The 21,222-nt window shown below is 46.4% G+C and overlaps 1 protein-coding gene across 1 annotated transcript in view; it reads right to left on the minus strand.

The window, feature by feature from the left end:
- The window catches only part of EXOC6B (exocyst complex component 6B), a 443,087-nt gene that overhangs the window by 220,486 nt on the left and 201,379 nt on the right, over positions 1–21,222 (minus strand). Inside the window, exon 9 of the mRNA XM_073611059.1 lies at positions 2,514–2,597. Within this exon, the coding sequence (XP_073467160.1) occupies positions 2,514–2,597 (84 nt within the window). The remainder of the gene's footprint in view (positions 1–2,513; positions 2,598–21,222) is intronic.

Here is a 21,222-nt window from a genome sequence, read left to right on the forward strand (position 1 = left end):
TCTCCACCGGTTGGAAATAGAAATATGTTTTGGGCTGCCTGATCCTTTAATAAAGTGTGCAAATATAGCGCAAAAAAAAAAATCCATGGCAATATCTCTATAAACACACAGCTGAAAAACACAAGCTACAGTTTGCTCCCACTGGGGTGTCTGGAAGTTCTGGTGACATGACCAATATCACTACTTTGCTAGGGATTTATTAATACACAATGTCTGTTTGGTTCTATTATACATTTTCGATATTGTATACATTGATTAGATCAAGTTTCGCTTTCATGTTCCTACCCTATTGTCAGAAACCTGAAAATGTATAGGATTCTTTGCAATTCTTATTTTTTTGAAAAAAAAACTTCAATAAAAAACATGGAAAACGAAATACACAAGCTATTTTATACAAAATCTGTTCAGACAGTCTTGTGATTCACACAATCCTGCCATACTGTATAGCCGGGGGGGGTGACAACAGAATTTGTACAGCTTTCTCCGTCACCTGTTTGCTCACTATACTATACTATAAATCTGCTTTCCTGTGATCTCTTCCTTTGGCACACTTCCTAAACACCCCCCCATCACAGTTGGCCAGTCATTGGGTCTGGCTGAACAGTGCTCTATTCTTTCGATAGAAATCACACAACTCATTGGTTGTCTGGCCATTCAGGTCCAGGATCCAGCTTTTATGATGAAAGGTATGATTTTCTACTCTGCGATCACCCTTTTCACACCATAGTTTTGAATTTAGGTCTGTTTCTATACCATTTACTTGCGGGCACATGGACAACGCTCCATGCAGCTCATGTACAAATGGAAACCCCTCAAACCTTCTACATGACTCACGTACACCCCTTAAACCTTCTACATGGCTCATGTACTAATGGACACCCCTCATACTTTCTACATAGCTCAGGTACTAATAGACACCCCTTAAACCTTCTGCACAGCTCATGTACTTATGGACATCCCTCAAACCTTCTACACAGCTTGTGTATTAATGGACACCCCCAATACCTTCTATACAGCTAATGTACTAATGGACATCCCCTCAAATCTTCTGCATGGCTCACCTACTAATGGTCACCCTTTAAACCTTCTACATGACTCATGTACTAATGGACACCCCCTCATACTTTCTACATGGCTCAGGTAACAATGTAAACCCCTCAAACCTTCTACATGACTCATGTACTAATGGACACCCCCTCATACTTTCTACATGGCTCAGGTAACAATGTAAACCCCTCAAACCTTCTACATGACTCATGTACTAATGGACACCCCTCACACTTTCTACATGGGTCAGGTACTAATGTACACCCCTCAAACTTTCTACACCATCCATGTACTAATTGACACCCCTTAAATATTCTGCATGGCTCATGTACTTACGGACACCCCTAAACCCTTCTACACAGCTTGTGCATTAATGGACACCTCTAATACCTTCTATTAATGGACATCTACGAATGGACAACCTTTAAACCTTCTACATGACTCATGTATTAATGGACACCCCTCAAACCTTCTACATGGCTCGTGTACACCCCTCAAATTTTCTACACCGTCCGTGTACTAATAGACACCCCTTAAATATTCTGCACAGCTCATGTACTTATGGACACCCCACAAACCTTCCACATGGCTTATGAATTAATGGACACCCCTCAAACCTTCTACACAGCTTATGTACTAATGGAAACCAATTCTACATTACTCATTCATGGGCACCCCTAAAACCTTCTACAAGAATCATGTATTAATGGGCACTCCTTATACACGGCTCGTGTACTAATGGACACCCCTCAAACTTTCTACACCACTCATGTACTAACAGACACCCCTTAAATCTTCTGCACGGCTCATGTACTAATGAATACCCCTCATAATTTCTACACAGCTCAGGTATTAATGGGCACTCGCCAAACCTTCTACATGCCTCATGTATTAATGGACACCCCTCATACCTTACACACAGCTAACGTATTAATGGACACCCCTCATACCTTATACACGGCTAATGTATTAATGGACACCCCCTCAAACCATCTACATGGCTCATGTATTTAATGGACACCGCTCAAAACTTCTAGATGGCTCATGTACTAATGGACACCACTCAAACCTTCTACACAGCTCGTGTATTAATAAACACTCCTCAAACCTGCTACACAGTCCGTGTATTAATGGGCACCCCCCACACCTTCTACACGGCTCATGTACTAATGAACACCCCTAAAACCATCTACATGACTCATGTACTAATGGACGCCCCTCAAACTTTCTACACAGCTTATGTACTAATGGTCCCCATCTAACCTTCTACACAGCTCATGTACTAATGGACAAGCCTCAAACCTTGAACACAGCTCATGTACTAATGAACACCCCTTAAAGATCCCACATAGTTCATGTACCAATGGACAACACTCAAACCACCTACACAGCTAATGTACAGCCCTCAAATATTCTACACAGCTCATGTACTAATCAACACCCTTCAAACTATCCAAAGAAGTTACCATGTTGGACGGTGGCAAGAGCACAAGTCTGGCTTGCTTTCTCCTCTGTTTCCGGTAGTAGTTCTCAAAGACCTCTCGTGAACCCTGAGATAAGAAGACAAGATCATTACAAACAGCAATTAAGTAACTGGACATGATCAAGATAAGACTAATGCAGTGGAAAGCGACTTTTTTTTTCTGGATATGTACAGCCAGTGTAAAGTAAACCCCAAAGATTGGATCCCAAAATTGGATCCCAGGTGTGAACAAAGCCTTACAGCAATTTTCTGGTGTCAGAGATCAAACTATTGGCACCCCCTAAGATGTATTTGTTCTACATCGATGATAAACCAGATTAGAGTGCTGTAGATCTAGAAAGATACCAGGGGTAAACTACAGTAAATAATAATGAGCTTACTACAGTAAAAAAGTACACACTGCCATTTCTCACTAATATAGGGATTTCAGCAATTGTTTTGGGTGGCCTATCCCAGTACTTAGAAATAGATGTCATAAAGGTTATACACACCAACGCACAGAAATCATTAATGTTCTTGATTAAAATTCTTGGCTCCCAGTGCTGTCAATCAAAGCCAGTGACGAGGGAATAGGGGGCGGGCTGCTGCCTGTGTCAATAGACGCAGCAGCGGGGGCTCAGGGGCGAGCACGCATGAGTGCCACCATGGGAAGCAGCTTGCCATGGGGGCACTGAACAGAGGGGAGGGGCCAGAAGCGCCAGCGGGAGACCCCCGAAAAGAGGAGGTTCACGGCCACTCTGTGCAATTACATTGCACAGAGCAGGTAAGTATAAATGTGGGGTTTTTTTTTTTTTCTTTTTAACTTTACAAATCTCATTATTGAGGTTTGTGATATTTCTGAAACGTGCCAGCACGTGACCAATCAGAACCACTCTGCTCCGTCCTGAAAATCCCAAGGAAAGAGGCAGAAGAAGAGTGTGGCTTTCAAATCCTTGTACTGCTGCACCAGCAATGTGGGCACTGACCGTTTATCACACAGAGAGTAAAGCAGGGACTCTTGGGGACTAGGTGAGAGTACAGGGTGCTGGTTAACCTTTTCATGGTTTTTGACACAGTTAAAATACTTTATTTCATCTGTTACTTCTTCATACAAATGGACACATTTTTAAGAGACTAAAAGAGAAGTTCGGCATTTTTTTCCCCCAAGAATTATTGGTTGACCCCCCCCCCCCCCCAGCTCTAAGACAGCCGATCGCTCGGTTCTCACAGCTCCACGAGCAGAGAGCTGGTGACTGTCGATCACTGGTTCTCTCTGCTCTCCACGCGCTCCAGTGAGGGGGTGGGAGTGGCTGGCTCAGGCTCTTAGCGGGTCGCCGAGAGGCTGAGCCAGGTGCTGGTCCAGGGTTGTGTGTGGATCCCGACCACATTGTCGCGTTCTTGCTCCAGGCTGGACCGACTCTGTGACTTCAGCCCGTTGTCTGCTGAAAACGGGTCACAGGAGTGCAGAATGAACTGCACTCCTGTGATTCACAGGAGAATTACAGCCGAATGAGCTTTGGCTGTACTTCTCCTTTAAGTTATGTTACTTGCTGTAGTAGCAGATATTAGTAAGGTGTGCTGTATTATTTGCAATTTAACATCACTACTGTCCCTCAGTTTTTAGCAAATTCGAATGAAAAGCACCTACAGTGAGGGGAAAAAAAGTATTTGATCCCCTGCTGATTTTGTACGTCCGCTCACTAACAAACAAAATGATCAGTCTATAATTTTAATGGTAAGTTTATTTCAACAGTGAGAGACAGAACAACAACAAAAATATCTAGAAAAACACATTTCAAAAAAAGTTATAAATCGATTTGAATTTTAATGAGTGAAATAAGTATTTGATCCCCTATCAAGCAGCAAGGTTTCTGGCTCCCAGGTGTCTTCTATACAGGTAACGAGCTGAGAGTGGAGTGCTCCTAATCTCAGCTTGTTACCTGTATAAAAAGACACAGAAGCAATCAATCAATTAGATTCCAATCTCTCCACCATGGCCAAGACCAAAAAGCTGTCCAAGGATGTCAGGGACAAGATTGTAGACCTACACAAAACTGGAATGGGCTACAAGACCATCGCCAAGCAGCTTGGTGAGAGGGTGGCAACAGTTGGTGTGATTATTCGCAAATGGAAGAAACACAAAATAAAATAACTGTCAATCTCCCTCGGTCTGGGACTTCAAGCAAGATCTCACCTCGTGGAGTTTCAAAGATCAGAGGAATCAGCCTGTAACTACACGGGAGAATCTTGTCAATGATCTCAAGGCCGCTGGGACCATAGTCACCAAGAAAACAATTGGTAACACACTACACCATGAAGGACTGAAATCCTGCAGCTCCCGCAAGGTCCCCCTGCTCAAGAAAGCACATGTACAGGTCCAACTGAAGTTTGCTAATGAACATCTGAATGATTCAGAGGAGAACTGGGTGAAAGTGTTGTGGTCAGATGAGGCTAAAATCGAGCTCTTTGGCATCAACTGAACTCGTCGTGTTTGGAGGAGGAGGAATGCTGCCTATGACCCCAAGAACACCATCCCCACCATCAAACATGGAGGTGGAAACATTATGCTTTGGGGGTGTTTTTCTGCTAAGGGGACAGGACAACTTCACAGCATCAAAGAGACAATGGACAGGGACATTTACCGTCAAATCTTGAGGGAGAACCTCCTTCCTTCAGCCAGGGCATTGAAAATGGGTCGTGGATGGGTATTCCAGTATGATAATGACCCAAAACACACGGCCAAGGCAACAAAGGAGTGGCTTAATAAAAAGCACATTAAGGTCCTGGAGTGGCCTGGCCAGTCTCTAGACCTTGATCCTATAGAAAATATTTGGAGGGAGCTGAAGGTTCGAGTTGCCAAATGACTTAAAGGAGGCTCTGCAAAAGAGAAGTGGGACGAAATCCCTCCTGAGAGGTGCGGAAACCTGGTGGCCAACTACAAGAAACATCTGAATTCTGTGATTGCCAACAAGGGTTTTGCCACCAAGTAATGTTTTGCGAAGGGGTTAAATATTTATTTCACTCATTAAAATTCAAATAAAAATTTATATTTTTTTTTAAATGCGTTTTTCTGGATATTTTTGTTATTCTGTCTCTCACTGTTAAAATAAACCTACCGTTAAAATTATAGACTGATCATTTCTTTATCAGTGGGCAAACGTACAAAATCAGCAGGGGATCAAATACTTTTTTCCCCTCGCTGTAATATAACCTATCTTGTAGACTGATATCGATAGAGAACTGAACTATTTTTTCTGCTGCTGTTGATAATTGGCACCATCCTAAATAGTAGATAACTCACATAATGTTAGCAAAAGGAGAAGGAACTTTCCTCTGCCAATGTCATTTTTTTTTTTAAATGTTTCACTTTAATTTAGATATCACAATTTTAAAAGTGAAGTTACTATAGAGAAACCTATTGGAGAACCAGACCGGGGTGAGATGAAACCAAAAGCAATGGTTTCACGGGTCTTTATAAAACAGGCAGAGCTCAGTGGCATTTCTCCGAAGCCTCCAGAGAAGGTGAAGTAAGAGAAGGAATACAACCCATTAGTCCTTTCCCCGAGAACAAGGAGCATATAACTCAATCTGCTCCATGTTTCTTTCGGGGTCACGAGGGTCACACAAGCACTTAGTAGGACAACATAACAAGTTCACAGCGCTGGTGTCCTCCAGGGAACAGTAGCCGTCCCATTAGCACGTAGCAGACTGTGGGTTATCAAAGGCCACTGCCCTCCTAATGGTTTTTTTTCCTGTGTCCTTATCGCTGCCTAGCACAAAGTATCTGAGCCGGGCCTGTCCTCTATGATCTCACACTGGTGTTTACAGGCATGGAGCAGAGCAAGAGATGGGCAGATAGACGGCTCAGGGGCCACATCTGGCATCTCTCTCACCCACAGAGCAGCAGAGAAACAGTGAGGACTGAGGGCAGCAACCGCTATGTCAGCACTGAAATCATTAATGAAAACAACAAATTCGGACTATCAAGATAATTAATATGAAGCTAAATAGATGATAGGAGAAGTTCTTGTGGTTTCTTATGCCCCATACACACGATCAGAAATTCCGTCAGAAAAAACTTGGATGGTTTTTCCGACGGAATTCCGCTCAAGTTTGTCTTGCATACACACAGTCACACAAAAGTTCTCGGTACTTTCGACCGTCAAGAACGTGGTGACATACAACACTATGACGAGCCGAGAAAATGAAGTTCAATGCTTCCGAGCATGCGTCAAATTGTTCCCGAGCATGCGTGATTTTTTTTGCGTGTCTGAATTGCATACAGACGATCGCATTTTCGAATAGGAACTTTTCCCGACCGAAAAATAGAGAACATGCTCTCAATCTTTTGCTGGCTGGAATATCGCCAGCAACAGTCCGATGGAGCATACACACGGTCGCATTTTCCGACCAAAAGCTCACATCGGTCTTTTGCTGGCGGAATTTCCGGTCGTGTGTACGCGGCATTAGGCACACTAGGGCCGCGGTAGCGCTAAAGCGCCGCTTGTTTTAGCGGCACTTTATCGCTGTTTAAGAGGCGCTTTTTTCGGGCACTTTTAATCTCATTGGGCATGCCGTTTTGGGGGTGGTGTATACACTGCTCCCAAACCACCCCAAAGATGCTGCTTGGAGGACTTTTTCTAACGTCCCGCAAGCGCACCGCCACAGTGTGAAAGCACTCGGGCTTTCACATTCGGGCGGCAGTTTTCAGACGCTTTACAGGCGCTATGTCTAGTGCTAAAACGCCTGAAAATGGCCTCAGTGTGAAAGGAGCCTAATAGCACAGATTTCCTCGGTCACAAGTACCCACACCTACCCTGTTTCCCCGAAAATAAGACCTAGCGTGATTGTCGGTGATGGCTGCAATATAAGACCTACCCCCCAAATAAGCCCTAGTTAAAGTCCTCTTATTTTCAGGGTAGGGCTTATTTTCGGGGAAACAGGGTAGTAGTACTTCACACAGGTACAATCAAGAAAGCCAACCAGTCCCCAACAAGTTTAATCTGCTTAAAATATGCCTTCCTTGAGTCATCCCCCCCCCCCCCCCCCCCATCAACCCGCTAATGAGATTATTAAATAAAATCTTTTTGTGTTTTCATCATTTTCAATCATTTGGTTTCTGTGCTTCTCTTTGCAATGTAGGCAGATGGTGTCCGATTAGAGGGGCTCAACGTGGACTCCTGAAAAGAGCAGACCACCCTACCTAGGTAACACTGGCATATGAAGATGAGCCTTCATGATTGAAGTGAATTTCACTGAATGAAAGGGGCAGGCCAGGGACAGTCAGGTTGTGGACCATAGCGGATGTCCTTCAGCCAGGAAACCAGGAGGGCTCCATCTGACTTGCTGCAGCTTTTAATGCACATTGTGAGAAGCTTGTAGTGTGCAGTGAAATCAAAGGAAGCCATTTCAGTACAGAAGAGGACAACTGTGCAAGACTGAAGGTAAGGATGGAGGTCAGCTTCAGTAGGTTGCTCTCCACCAGACTGGGGCTACAAAATTATGAGCATCTTACCAGATTCCTCATTATTTAAAAGAGGTTGTAAACCCTCATGTTTTCTTCACTTTAACCCCTTGCCGACCAGCGCACGACTATATACGTCGGCACAATGGCACGGCTGGGCAAATAGGCGTACAGATACGTCCCCTTTAAAGAGGGGTTCCACCCAAAAAAACAAACATACCTGAAGAATTAAAAAAAAAAAAAAATTTGGATATTTTTTTTTTTTTTTTTACTTGCCTCTAAATGCCTGTTGCTAGGTGGTCCCTCGTAGTCTGCCTCCACCTTTGCCTGGGCTGGTGACATCACTTCCGCCTCGGCACAGGAAGGGCTCCGCTCTGTTCCCTCCCTCCTGTCAATCATCTGGGACCCATTACAGGTCCCAGGTGATTGAGCGGGCAATCACGGCGCGCAGCGCCGCTCGCGCATGTGCAGTGGGTGCCAGGCTGTGAAGCCACAGCCCGGCGCCCACAGTTGAAATGCCGGCGCCGACGAGCGGAGGGGGGGGGGGACGAGCGGGGCTTCGATCCCCCGCATCGCTGGACCCAGGGACAGGTAAGTGTCCAATTAAAAGTCAGCTGCAGTATTTGTAGCTGCTGACTTTTAATTTTTTTTTTTTTTTTAATGGAACCCCACTTTAAGATGCGGCATTGTGGGTGCGCGCCTGCCGTGTGCTCCGTGACTGTGACCGCGGGTCCCGCGGACTCTATGTCCGCCAGTAGCCCACGATCGTGTCACGGAGCGGAAGAACGGGGAGATGCCTATGTAAACAAGGCATTTCCCCATTCTGCCTAGTGACATGACAGGGATCTACTGCTCCCTGTCATTGAGAGCAGTGATCGCTGTCATGTGAGTAGTAGCCCATCCCCCCACAGAATCACTCCCTAGTACACACTTAACCCCTTGATCGCCCCCTAGTGGTTAACCCTTTCCCTTTCAGTGTCATTTACACAGTAATCAGTGCATTTTTATAGCACTGATCGCTGTATAAATGACAATGGTCCCAAAATAGTGTCAAAAGTGTCCAATGTGTCCGCCACAATGTCACAGTCACAATAAAAATTGCAGATCACCTCCATTACTAATAAAAAAAAAAAAAAAAATAATAATAATAAAAATGCCATAAATCTATCCCCTATTTTGTAGACGCTATAACTTTTGCACAAACCAATCAATATACGCTTATTGTGATTTTTTTTTACCAAATATATGTAAAATACATATCGGCCTAAACTGAGGAAAAACATTTTTTTTATATATATATATTTTTTGGGGATATTTATTATAGCAAAAAGCAAAAAAAATAGTTTTTTTTTTTTTAAATTGTTGCTCTTTTTTGTTTATAGTGCAAAAAATAATAACGCAGAGGTGATCAAATACCACCAAAAGAAAGCCCTATTTGTGGGGGAAAAAAGGACATCAATTTTGTTTTGGTGCAACGTCGCATGAACACGCAATTGTCAGTTAAAGTGGCGCAGTGCCGAATCGCAAAAAATGCTCTTGTCGGGAAGGGGGTAAATCCTTCCAGGGCTGAAGTGGTTAATGCATCCTATTAAAGGTGAAAAAACGTCTGTCACTGTCCAGCCTCCCCCCAGTTTCACCCACCTGAATCCTGTATTTGCCCCCGCCGGAGACGGGCTCTTCCCCTCTGCCCGTTGTCTCGGCTCTTGATTGGATAGAGTGATAGCAGCACAGCCATTGGCTCCCGCTGCTGTCAATCAAATCCAAATGACACGGGTGATGGGGGGGCGGGGGCCGAGTCCTGCATTCTGCCTCTATGGACACCGAATGCTGGAGCGTGTCTGCAAGGTAATCCCACCGGAGAGCGCTTCTCCCTGAGAGTAACCTGATGCTATGGACACAAATGCTGGACTCGGGAGCGCGCCCGCAAGGTAAACCCACCAGGAGAGCGCTTCTCCTAGGGCAGGGGTGTAAAACTCAATTTCATTGTGGGCCGTATCAGCCTTATGATTGTCCTCAAAAGGGACGGTTGTATCTATAAGATTAGATGTTCAGCGCATCACCTCCCCTTAACATTAGAGGTCAAGAGCCACCCCGCTATTAGAAGTTGAGTCCCCTACTCTCCCTAACATCACAGTGCACCCCCTTTCCTTATGCTGCTGGGAAGAAGCTGGATGCATTGCTTGAAAGCAGAAAGTAGGTATCTGGAGGAGGACCAGAGGAGGGCTGGAGCTCTCCTGCAGCTGCAGGAGAGGTGCGAGGGCCACATGAAATTGCCTGGAGGGCCGGATTTGGCCTGTGGGCCTTGTGTTTGACTCCTGTGTCCTAGTGGGTTATACGATGCGGGGAGGAGCTACCAGTACCACCGGGGGACCCCAGAAGTTGAGGCTCTGGGCCACTCTGTACAAAAAGAACTGCACAGTGGAGGCAAGTATGACATGTTTGTTATTTAAAAAAACAAAAAAACAAAGCCTTACAATCACTTTAAGGTGCAATCCAGGCCAGGAACACCTTAGAGGCTGCACTGGACCCATTGAAAAGGTTGATAAGGTATGTTTTACTCCTTACTCTGGCAACCCCTAAACATAATGAGCCACTGACCCCAGCATTCTCACTAAAGCATAACGTTTTTGCTGGATATACACTTTAACTCTGCACTGTACATGGAGCAGACAGGATGAGACCCGGGCTGGGAGTGTTTAGCCCTGGTGCATGAGGTTCTGCTGTGGGGAGGGGGCACATGTGCACCATCCAGCCCCATTGCAGGCAGCCTGTCAACATCTTTATCGTTAAAAGGCTGACTGCTGCTGTCCCTGGACGCTGTCCCTGGACGCTGCACCTAGCAGCTCAAATGTTTAGGGTAGTATGCCCCCAGAGAGGAAGGAACACAGACCTCCTGCCTGCATTTAACCCTCGCAGTAATGGGGGGAGCCATACTCCAAAAGGTAGTTAAAGTGGTTCTAAAGGCAGAAGGTGCAGAGAATGCATTAAAGAGGTTGTAAAGGCAGAAGGTCTGCATTCTATGCATTAAGATAAAAAGTCTTCTGTGTGCAGCAGCCCCCCCTCAGCCCCCCCTCATACTTAAGGTCCCTCTCTGTCTAGCGATGTCCACGAGTACCTCAGCGGTCCGAGATTCTCCCTCCTACTTGGCGCCATTGGCTGCCGCTACTGTCAAAGTCAGCTAGCCAATCAAGGGAGAGAGGGGGCGGGGCCAGATTGGGTCTCCATGTCTGAATGGACACACGGAGTTGTGATTTGGCTCGGGCGCGCGCCCCCCCCCCCCCCCCCCCCCCCGCTCATAGCAAGCTGCTTTCTGTGGGGGGCACTGAACGGGAGGGAGGTGCCAGGATCACACAAGAGAGACCCGAGAAGAGGAGGATCCGGGCTGCCCTGTGAAAATCCACTGCAACAGAGCAGGTTTGTTTGTCTTTTCTTTTTTTTAAAAAAGAGAGACCTTACAATTACTTTAAGATAAAAAATTCTTCTCTGTGCAGATGACCTTATACTTACTCAAGACCAATCTTGATCCAACGCTGCGCACGAGAACAGCAATGCTCCAACGCCTTATACAGCTGTTTTGAGAATGACACAAATTTTAATTCTCACAAAGTCTGCTGCACATTGGTGTGCGCAGGCTATTGCATTAGGGTGTGCACCCCAGACCACAAACTCATATGTGTGTATATCAGCAGAACAGTGGACGGTATCCGCAGAGCAGAGATTGGTGTCAGTAACGCAGTGGCTGGTGTCAGTCGTTTTTATTCATTATTAATTTTTTTTTTTTTTTTACTGTTTTTTTTTTTAGGAGCCCTGTTGGGGGGCTTTGGTGAAATATCAAGGGTCTAAACAGAGAGAAAGGGACTGAGGCTTCCCCAAATGCTTTCTCTGCAGCCTCAGCTGAACTGGACAGCAAACAAATGGGAAGTGCTCTGTGCTGAGCGGCTTCCTGTTCATTCACAAGCTGAAGCATAGTAAATGGTTTACTATGCTTCAGTTAAGAATGTACACAGTAGCGATTGGTACAGATTACTCACTGTGTTCATTCATTAATCCATCCTGAAACATCTCCTGCAGCAGCAGGCAGTAGAGGAGAGAAGGGAAGCTGGAAGCACTGCAGGGGGGAGAATGGGGGCCTCAGGAAATTGGAAGAATCGGCACCGCACAGGGTGATTAGGGTGTGCCCAGGCACACCCGTCACACAATGTGCGCACGCCTATGCTGCTGCGTCAGTGTTTTTAGATCTTTTTGTCAGATGTTACTATGGTATACTCAAGTTTAATTAGAAACATTTCATAAGTGTCAAAGGCTTTTATTGACAAATTTATGTAAAGAGAGGTTAGGCTCTGAAGAAGAAGGGACCTCCTTCGAAACACGTTAGCCAGCCGCTGTCTGCACGCCTTGTCCTCAGGTCTGGAGACTGCTATCGGTGCACTCATCACCACTACCATTTATGCGTGATTTCCATCTACCCTTGTGAGTAGGTTTTTTTATGTGTTCTTTTGTAATAAACTTTTTTGAGGATAATGCACAAGGCCGGTGCGCCCTTTCTTTTCTGTCTTTTGTCTGATTGTTAGGGTACCCCTATCTTTGAGGGCAGCAAGGCTGAAAGCTTCCGTCCATCTTGAACATTGAACTGTCGGGCTTACACACTTATGCGCAAGAGTTTTTGTTTTGTTTTGTTTATTCAATATTTGCAAGGTTGATGCTTCTTTTTCAAGACCTCTGCAACTCGCTGTGGCATGCTGTCCATCAACTTCTGGGCCACATCCTGATGGCAGCCCATTCTTGCACAATCAATGTTTTGAGTTTGTCAGAGTTTGCAGGGTGTTTTTTTGTTCACCCGCCTCTTGAGGATTGACTACGGGTTCTCAATGGGATTAAAGGGGTTGTAAAGGTGAAAAAACTTTTGACAATACCGCCGCCCCCAGCCCCCCCGTTTTACTTACCTGACACCTCGAAAGTAAATCACATCCAATGATGTGGCGCGCGGGGGGGGCGGGGCTGAGTGATACAGTGAGCGGCTATAGCCGCCGGCTGTATCACGGGAGTGCACCCGCAATAACTAACCACCATGCGAGGGAGCTGAGGTGGAGGAGCTGAAACAGCCGCCGAGGGACCCCAGAAGAGCAGGTTCGGGGCCACTCTGTGCAGAACGAGCTGCACAGTGAAGGTAAGTATGACATGTTTGTTATTTTAAAAAAAAAAATTTACCTTTACAACCCCTTTAAGGTCTGGGGAGTTTCCTGGCCACGGACCCAAATTTTCAACATTTTGTTCCCCAAGCCACTTAGTTATCACTTTTGCCTTATGGCAAGGTGCTCCATCATGCTGGAAAAGGCATTGTTCCTCACCAAACTGATGGTTGGGAGAAGTTGCTCTCGGAGGATGTTTTTGTACCATTCTTTATTCATGGCTGTGTTCTTAGGTAAAATTGCGAGTGAGCCCACTACCTTGGGTGAGAAGCAACCTCACATATGAATGATCTCAGGATGCTTTACTGTTGGTATGACACAGGATTGATGGTAGAGCTCACCTTTTCTTCTCCAGACAAGGTTTTTTTCCCAGAACAATTGAAAAGGGGATTCATTATAGAAAATGACTTTACCCCAGTCCTCAGCAGTCCAGTCCCTGTACCTTTTGCAGAATATCAGTCTGTCCCTGCTGTTTTTCCTGGAGAGAAGTGGTTTCTTTGCTGCCCTTCTTGACACCAGACCATCCTCCAAAAGTCTTCGCCTAACTGTACAAGCAAATGCACTCACACCTACCTGCTGCCATTCATGAGCAAGCTCTGCACTGGCGGTGATCCCGCAGCTGAATTAACTGTAAGAAACAGTCCTGCCGCGTACTGGACTTTCTTGGGCGCCCTGAAGCCTTCTACACAACAATTGAACCTCTCTCCTTGAAGTTCTTGATGATCCGATAAATGGTTGATTTAGGTGCAATCTTCGTAGCAGCAATATCCTTGCCTGTGAATCCCTTTTTGTGCAAAGCAATGATGACTGCACACGGTGTTTCCTTGCAGGTAACCGTGGTTAACAGAGGAAGAATAAAGATTTCAAGCACCACCCTCCCTTTTAAGCTTCCAGTCTGTTATTCTAACTCAATCAGCATTGCAGAGTGATTTCAAGCCCTGTCCTCATCAACACTGATACCTGTGTTAACGAGAGAATCACCGACATGTTGTCAGCGAGTCCTTTTGTGGCAGGGCTTAAATGCAGTGGAAATGTTTTTTGGGGGGATTAAAAGGGTTGTAAAGGTAAAAGTTTTTTCACCTTAATGCATTCTATGCATTAAGGTGAAAAAACTTCCGACAATACCACCGCCCCCAGCCCCCCCGTTTTACTTACCTGACCCCTCGAAAGTCCCCCGCTCGCTCCCGACATAGATTTCGCCGCTCGGCCTGGCCGCTGATTGGCTACAGTGGATGGATTGAAAGCAGCGCAGCCATTGGCTCGCGCTGCTGTCAATCACATTTAATGACACTGCACGCTGGGGGGCGGGGCCGAGTGATACAGTGATCGGCTATAGCCGCCGGCTGTATCACGGGAGTGCGCCCGCAAGAACTAACCACCATGCGAAGGGAGCTCGCATTAAGGTGGTGAGTCCTAGCGGGGAGGAGCCGAAACAGCCGCCGAGGGACCCCGGAAGACCAGGTTTGGGGCCACTCTGTGCAGAACGAGCTGCACAGTGAAGGTAAGCATAACATGTTTGTTATTAAAAAAAAAAACAAAAAAACAAAAAAAAATTACCTTTACAACCCCTTTAAGTTAATTTTCATGGCAAAGAGGGACTTTGCAATTAATTGCTATCATAAACACTAAGCCCGGGTTCACACCTATGCAAATTAGATGTGCGTTTCCGCACATCTAATTCGCATAGCAGGAGAATGTGACTGGCTCCCTATGGAGCCGGTTCACATATCTCCGCGGCGGCTTTGGCTGCGTTTCAGGGCCGAATTCAGGCATAGAATCGGCCCCCGATTTGTCCCTGAAACGGTGAACAGGGACGCACAGCGCTCCTGTGCGGTCCGCAGCGCATTATAATGTGAACCCAGGCTGAGGCAGCAGACTTTGTGAAAATTAATATTTGCGCCATTCTCAAAACCTTTGGCCACGGCTGTAGGCTCAGAGACAGCAGTGGGAGCCATTGACTTCTGCTGCTGTCAATCACAGCCGGTGAGCAAAGGACGGGGGAGGCAGAGCCGCACGCTGCGTGTCAAGAGCCTGGCTCGGGATAGAGCCCCGTATGAGTGCCCCCCATAACAAGCGCCTTGCTATAGGGGGGAACTTTCCAGGGGGCGTGGAACCAGGAATGCTGGTGAAGGACCAAAAAAAGAGGAGGATTGGGGTTGCTCTGTGCAAAACCATTGCACAGAGCAGGTATGTATAAAATGTCATTTAAAAAACAGGATCTGAGCCATCGCTCAATGGCAGCCTTATCTATGGGTCACCAGTGTCCTTAGTATGGGAGAACCTTTAATTCCCTTGTGCCCGGAGTTATGCTTTAACTCACAGAAAAGGGATTTCCCAGTGCAATAGGAGTCAGGTCTTCACACACACCTGCCAGCAAACAAATATCATCCTATACAAGGCAGCTTCAAGTTCAGCAATCACAGTGCTTGCTCCATTAACCCAGGTCTGACCTCCCCTCTCCCCGTGCTTTCCCTCACTAACCTTCCTGACAAAGTTCAGGGTTTCCTGGAGAAGTCTGCGGGGCCGGCTGTGTGATAATGTGCAGCGTTCTTATTTACAGGTGCCTGGAATCTGACCGCCAGATGACCCCCCCCCCCCCCTTCCCCAGTACAATATATGAACTTCTGCCCCATCGATAAGCCTGCCAGGCCCCAGCCAGAAAGAGAGGTGACTACGGGGTCAATTACACACAGTAAAAAAAAAAGTTGAAAACAATAATAAATTTGTAAATGTTTATGTTACACGAGGCCCTCGGGGGCAAAAGTTCAATTGGTACCGCTCGGAAGCAGGGCGCTCTGATAATTATTATTAGGCAGAGAGTACAGTGGCTGTGCCCCTGATATTTCCTCCACAAAACAAAAGACGCCGCTTCCTCTAGCTGGCAAACAGGATCCGAGCCATCGCTCAGCGGCGGCCTTATCTGCGGGTCACCAGCGGCCTTAGTACAGGAGAGAATGGCATGGCATCTGGGTCATGGTGCTCCCAGGAGTTTGCTGCTACCACAAACCCCCCCCAAAAAGGAGAAAAACAAAAGGAGGGAGTCAGGAACGGTGACCTGGTCCTCCCCAGGACAAACAGCGAGTCGCGGACAATAAGAACATTCCAAAACATTCCTTCCAATGAACACAAGCGGTTACAGGGACTATACAATTGTTTTCTGCTTCCTCATCACATAACCGGCATCATCCATGACACACTAATCGTCACCCTGTCACAGAAAGAAAAAAGGGGGCCTCAGACCTCGCCTAGTGTATGCGGGTCAAAGCAAGTCCACACAGTGCAGGACCACCACAGTTCAAATTAAAAACAAATCTAATATACACTCAACGGCCACTTTATTAGGTACACCTGCTTAATTGCTTGGTAACACAAATTGCTAATCAGCCAATCACATGCAAGCAACACAATGCATTTAGGCATCTAGACGTGGTGAAGACAGCTTGCTGAAGTTCAAACCGAGAATGGGGATTTAAGTGACTTTGAACTTGGCGTGGTTGTTGGTGGCAGACGGGCTGGTCTGAGTATTTCAAAAACTGCTGATCTGCTGGGATTTTCACACACAACCATCTCTTGGGTTTAGAGAGAATGGTCCAAAAAAGAGAAGAAAAAAAAGAGAAGAAAAAAAAAAGAAGGAAAGATAGGAAAATGCCTTGTTGAGATCAGAGGAGAATGGGGTAGACTGGTTCCAGATGGTAGAAAGGCAACAGTAATGCCGCGTACACACGAGCGGACTTTACGGCAGACTTTGCCCGGCGGACTGGATTTCGTCGGACAATTCGATCGTGTGTGGGCTCCAGCGGACTTTGTTTTCTCAAAAGTTGAACGGACTTAGATTTGAAACATGTTTTAAATCAATCCGTCGAAATCGAGTCCGGTCGAAAAAGTCCGCTCGTCTGTATGCTAGTTCGACGGACAAAAAGCCACGCTAGGGCAGCTATAGGCTACTGGCTATGAACTTCCTTGTTTTAGTCCGGTCGTATGTCATCACGTACGAATTCGACGGACTTTGGTGGATTGTGTGTAGGCAAGTCCGTTCATTCAGAAAGTTCGTCGTAAAGTCCGTCGAAAAGTCCGCCGGGCAAAGTCTGCCGTAAAGTCCGACCGTGTGTACGCGGCATTACTCAACTACTCGTTACAACCAAGGTATGCAGAATACCCTCTCTAATCGCACAACACATCGAACCTTAAAGCAGATGGGCTACAGCAGCAGAAGACCACACCGGGTGCCACTCCGGTCAGTTAAGAACAGGAAACTGAGGCTACAATTCACACAGGATCACCAAAATTGGACAATAGAAGAATGGAAAATTGTTGCCTGGTCTGATGAGTCTCCATTTCAGCTGAGACATTCAGATGGTGGGGTCAGAATTTGGAGTAAACAACATGAAAGCATGGATCCATCCTGCATTGTATCACCGGTTCAGGCTGGTGGTGGGGGTGTAATGGTGTGGGAGATATTTTTTTGGCACACTTTGGGCCCCTTAGTACCAATTGAGCATGGTTTAAACATCATGGACTACCTGAGTATTGTTGCTGACCACGTCCATCCCTTTATGACTACAGTGTCCCCATCTTACTCCAATGGCCTCCACAGTCACCACATCCAATCCAATAGAGCACCTCTGAGATGCAGTGGAACGGGAGATTGGCATCATAGATGTGCAGCAAGTGTGTGATGTTATCATGACCAAAATCTGAAGAATGTTTCCAACACCTTGATGAATCTATTCCATGAAGAATGAAGGCAAAAAGGGGGTCCAATCCAGTACTAGCAAGGGCATGTATATATTCCTGTTAACCACTTAATGCAAATCGCTGTACCTGTACGTCGGTACTTTGGCGCTAAATACCGTTGTTATGGCAGCTGCTAGCTGCCATAACCCCCATATTTTCAGAAACGGCTAGCGGTTCTCTTTACGATAAAAGGGGAGTCTGCGGCAGGTTCGCCGCAAGATCAGCTTCAGCTGCCCACAGTTAAAATGGCTGCAGCCAGACTCAGTGGAGGGAGATTTCTGCGGTATATTTGGCAAGTACAGAATCACAGTATATATAAAATGATATGCAAAGTGGTTGGAGGGAAAACTTCAAAATAGCAAAGATGTTTTGTTTATTACAAATTATGTGAGCAGACTGCGGCTCCTCTTTAAAGGGCACATCGCTGCTTAACAACACAGGGCTCTCTTCTGTCATTCGCTCAGCCGATCAGCAGGTCCCAGCCATAAATCATTGGTCGGGACCCACCGATCGGCTTGTGCTGCAGCAAATTGCTTTGTAACAAAGGAGGAGAAGAAAAAAAATGTTCTTCCCATTTTCACACAAAGCTTTCTCAATATGGTGAAAGCTTCATAACGACTAGGCAGCTCCAATAAATGGTCCGCTCCTCAGTGTGCCCATAACCGCCAGAGAGACCGCGTGAATCTTGGGGGACGTGATCGGACGCTGACACACACAGACAATATACAACTTGGGTGGAAATAAAAAATTCTTTAGGTGATCTGTGCTGTCACTGTGCAAGAGAAGAAGAAGAAAAGACACCTGCCAACATCACAGGTAAACTCCGGGAGACCCCGGCCCTCGCACCGCCAGCACGAGAAAACATTACTAACCCAAACAGGAGCGAGCGCCGACACGTCCCGGGTGTCCCCTGTCTGATCTTTACAAAGAAAAGAAAATTATCCTCTCATTGTGGCTCCCCCCCCCCACCCTCGGGGGACTGTAATGACATACCGAAACTCAAACTTTCCTAACCCAGGAACACACGCACCCCTCCGAGGGAGCTTCACATTCCCAGGACCTACGGGGAAAAAAAATTTAAATCATCTCACCGATGTTCCCATATAGGTCCACAGATATCATACAAATCGTATTTATTCTATTCACTCTTTAAGAGGAACCTCAGTCTGCTCACATAATCTGTAATAAAAACATCTTTGCCATTCTGAAGCTTCCCTCCAACCACTTTGCATATTATTTTAGATATACTGCGATTCTGTACTTGCCAAATATGCTGGAGAAATCTCCCTCCACCGAGTCTGGCTGCAACCATTTTAACTGTGGGCAGCTGGTGCTGCTGCCTGCCCACTTCCTGGATTTACACAGACGCACACCTCCAGCTCTGCAGCTCTCATTGGCCCTCTTATGACTCAAACCCCCCCCCCCCCTCCCTTTTTGGCAAACTCTCACGAGAGTAAGAGAGAGGGCTGTGCATGACGTCATAAGCCTAGGCCAGGCATGTCCAAAGTCCAGCCCGTGAGCCAATTGCAGCCCGCGTTCTGATTTTGAATGGCCCGCCTGGTAATTTGGACATATATATCTTTTGTGGCCCCCAACAAATCTCTGAGCACCGGGGCCACAAAAGATATATATTCTGGCTGCCTCGGAGGGGACGGAACGAGTGCCGTACATACAGGAGTATTTCCCGTTTACGCGGCGGCCTCTGTAATAGGAAGTCTGTTGGCACTCGTCCCGCCCCTCTCCCTGTCCCCCCTGTCCGAGGATGCAGATGGGCATGGATCAGCTGCGCTCAGGGCAACGGCGGGGCTGCTGCGCTCAGGGCAACGGCGGGGCTGCTGCGCTCAGGGCAACGGCGGGGCTGCACATGGGCACTGACCCTTCTTTTGCTTCACGGTTCTTTATTTAAAATTTAAGGTTTTTTTCCTGAAACTTCCCTCTTAAAGTGAAGGTGCGTGTTATACACCAATAAATACTGTATACAGTATATCCAAAATAACACGCCCGAGCTCATCTCTTCACCACATACAGCCACAAAGGCAGGAGAATTCTTGTTGGGCCGTGTATTAGTGCTCGGACGAACACACTTAGACCGAATTTTAATGGTTCAAAGAATGTCATGCAAAATGGTCGGCCGTCACACATGTTCACTTCATCAAATCTGGCCCTCTTTGATAAAAAGTTTGGACACCCCTGGTCTAGGCTAATGACAAGAAACAGGAAGTGGGGTGTATTAGGTATTTACTGGCATAAAAAAATGTTTTACTATCCAGAGTTAAAACAACAACAAGGACAGAAGATTTAATAGATGGAAAAATGAAAAAAATGACTGAAGTTCCGCTTTTAGGACTTATGAACAATTCTTGACTAACAATGTTGTGGTTGTAAACCCTTCCTTATACCCAGTGTAGTGACTGGCCTCAGGTGATACACAGAGATGAAACAAATCCTCCTACATAAGTTGTATCTGTTTATCTGCAGTCTTCTCTTCTCCATAGCCACTGAAAGTGCTGAATTTACAGCTTATCTGAGAGTTCAGAAAAAAAAGAGGGCGGACAGCTGAGGTTACACTCTGCACAGCTCAGTGAGGAGAGCTCTGAGAGCTGATTGGAGGGAAGAGACACACCCTCCTTCACACAGCACACAAGAACATAGCTGAGGCTATCAATCAAAGGCTGTGTGCTGGAGATCCCTCCCCATGTAGCCTTTTATCTCTCGGTGTCAGGAAAACTTGTCAAAAGTGGTTCATTCTGATAGCACAGAAGAAAAGCAACTGACAGAACTGACACTTAAAGGAGTTGTAAAGGCAAAAGGTTTTGTATCTTAATGCATTCTATGCATTAAGATAAAAGCCTTCTGTGTGCAGCAGCCCCCCCTCAGCCCCCCTAATACTTACCCGAGGTCCATCTAGATCCAGTGATGTTGTAGCAATGTCTCAGCTGCCCGGGACACCCCTCCTCATTGGCTGAGACAGCAGGGAGGCACCATTGGCTCTCACTGCCCTTCAAAGTCAGTCAGCCAATGAGAATAGAAAGGGGGTGAGGCCGGGCCGCAGCTCCGTGTCTGAATGGACACACCGCTTCAGCTCGGCTCCGGTGCCCCCCATAGCAAGCTGCTTGCTGTAGGGGGCACCTAACAGGAGGGAGGGGCCATGGACCCAAAAAGAGGAGGATCTGGGCTGCTCTGTGCAAATTCACTACAACAAAGCAGGTCATTTTAACATGTTTATTATTTTTAATTAAAAAAAAAAAAAAAAACGAGACTTTACAATCACTTTACAAGTGTTACTAAACCCCGGCCCCTGTATTCACTATATCTTGTCTCCCGCA

Source organism: Aquarana catesbeiana, linkage group LG01 (assembly GCF_042186555.1).
Source record: "Aquarana catesbeiana isolate 2022-GZ linkage group LG01, ASM4218655v1, whole genome shotgun sequence".
NCBI classification, from domain to species: Eukaryota; Metazoa; Chordata; class Amphibia; order Anura; family Ranidae; genus Aquarana; species Aquarana catesbeiana.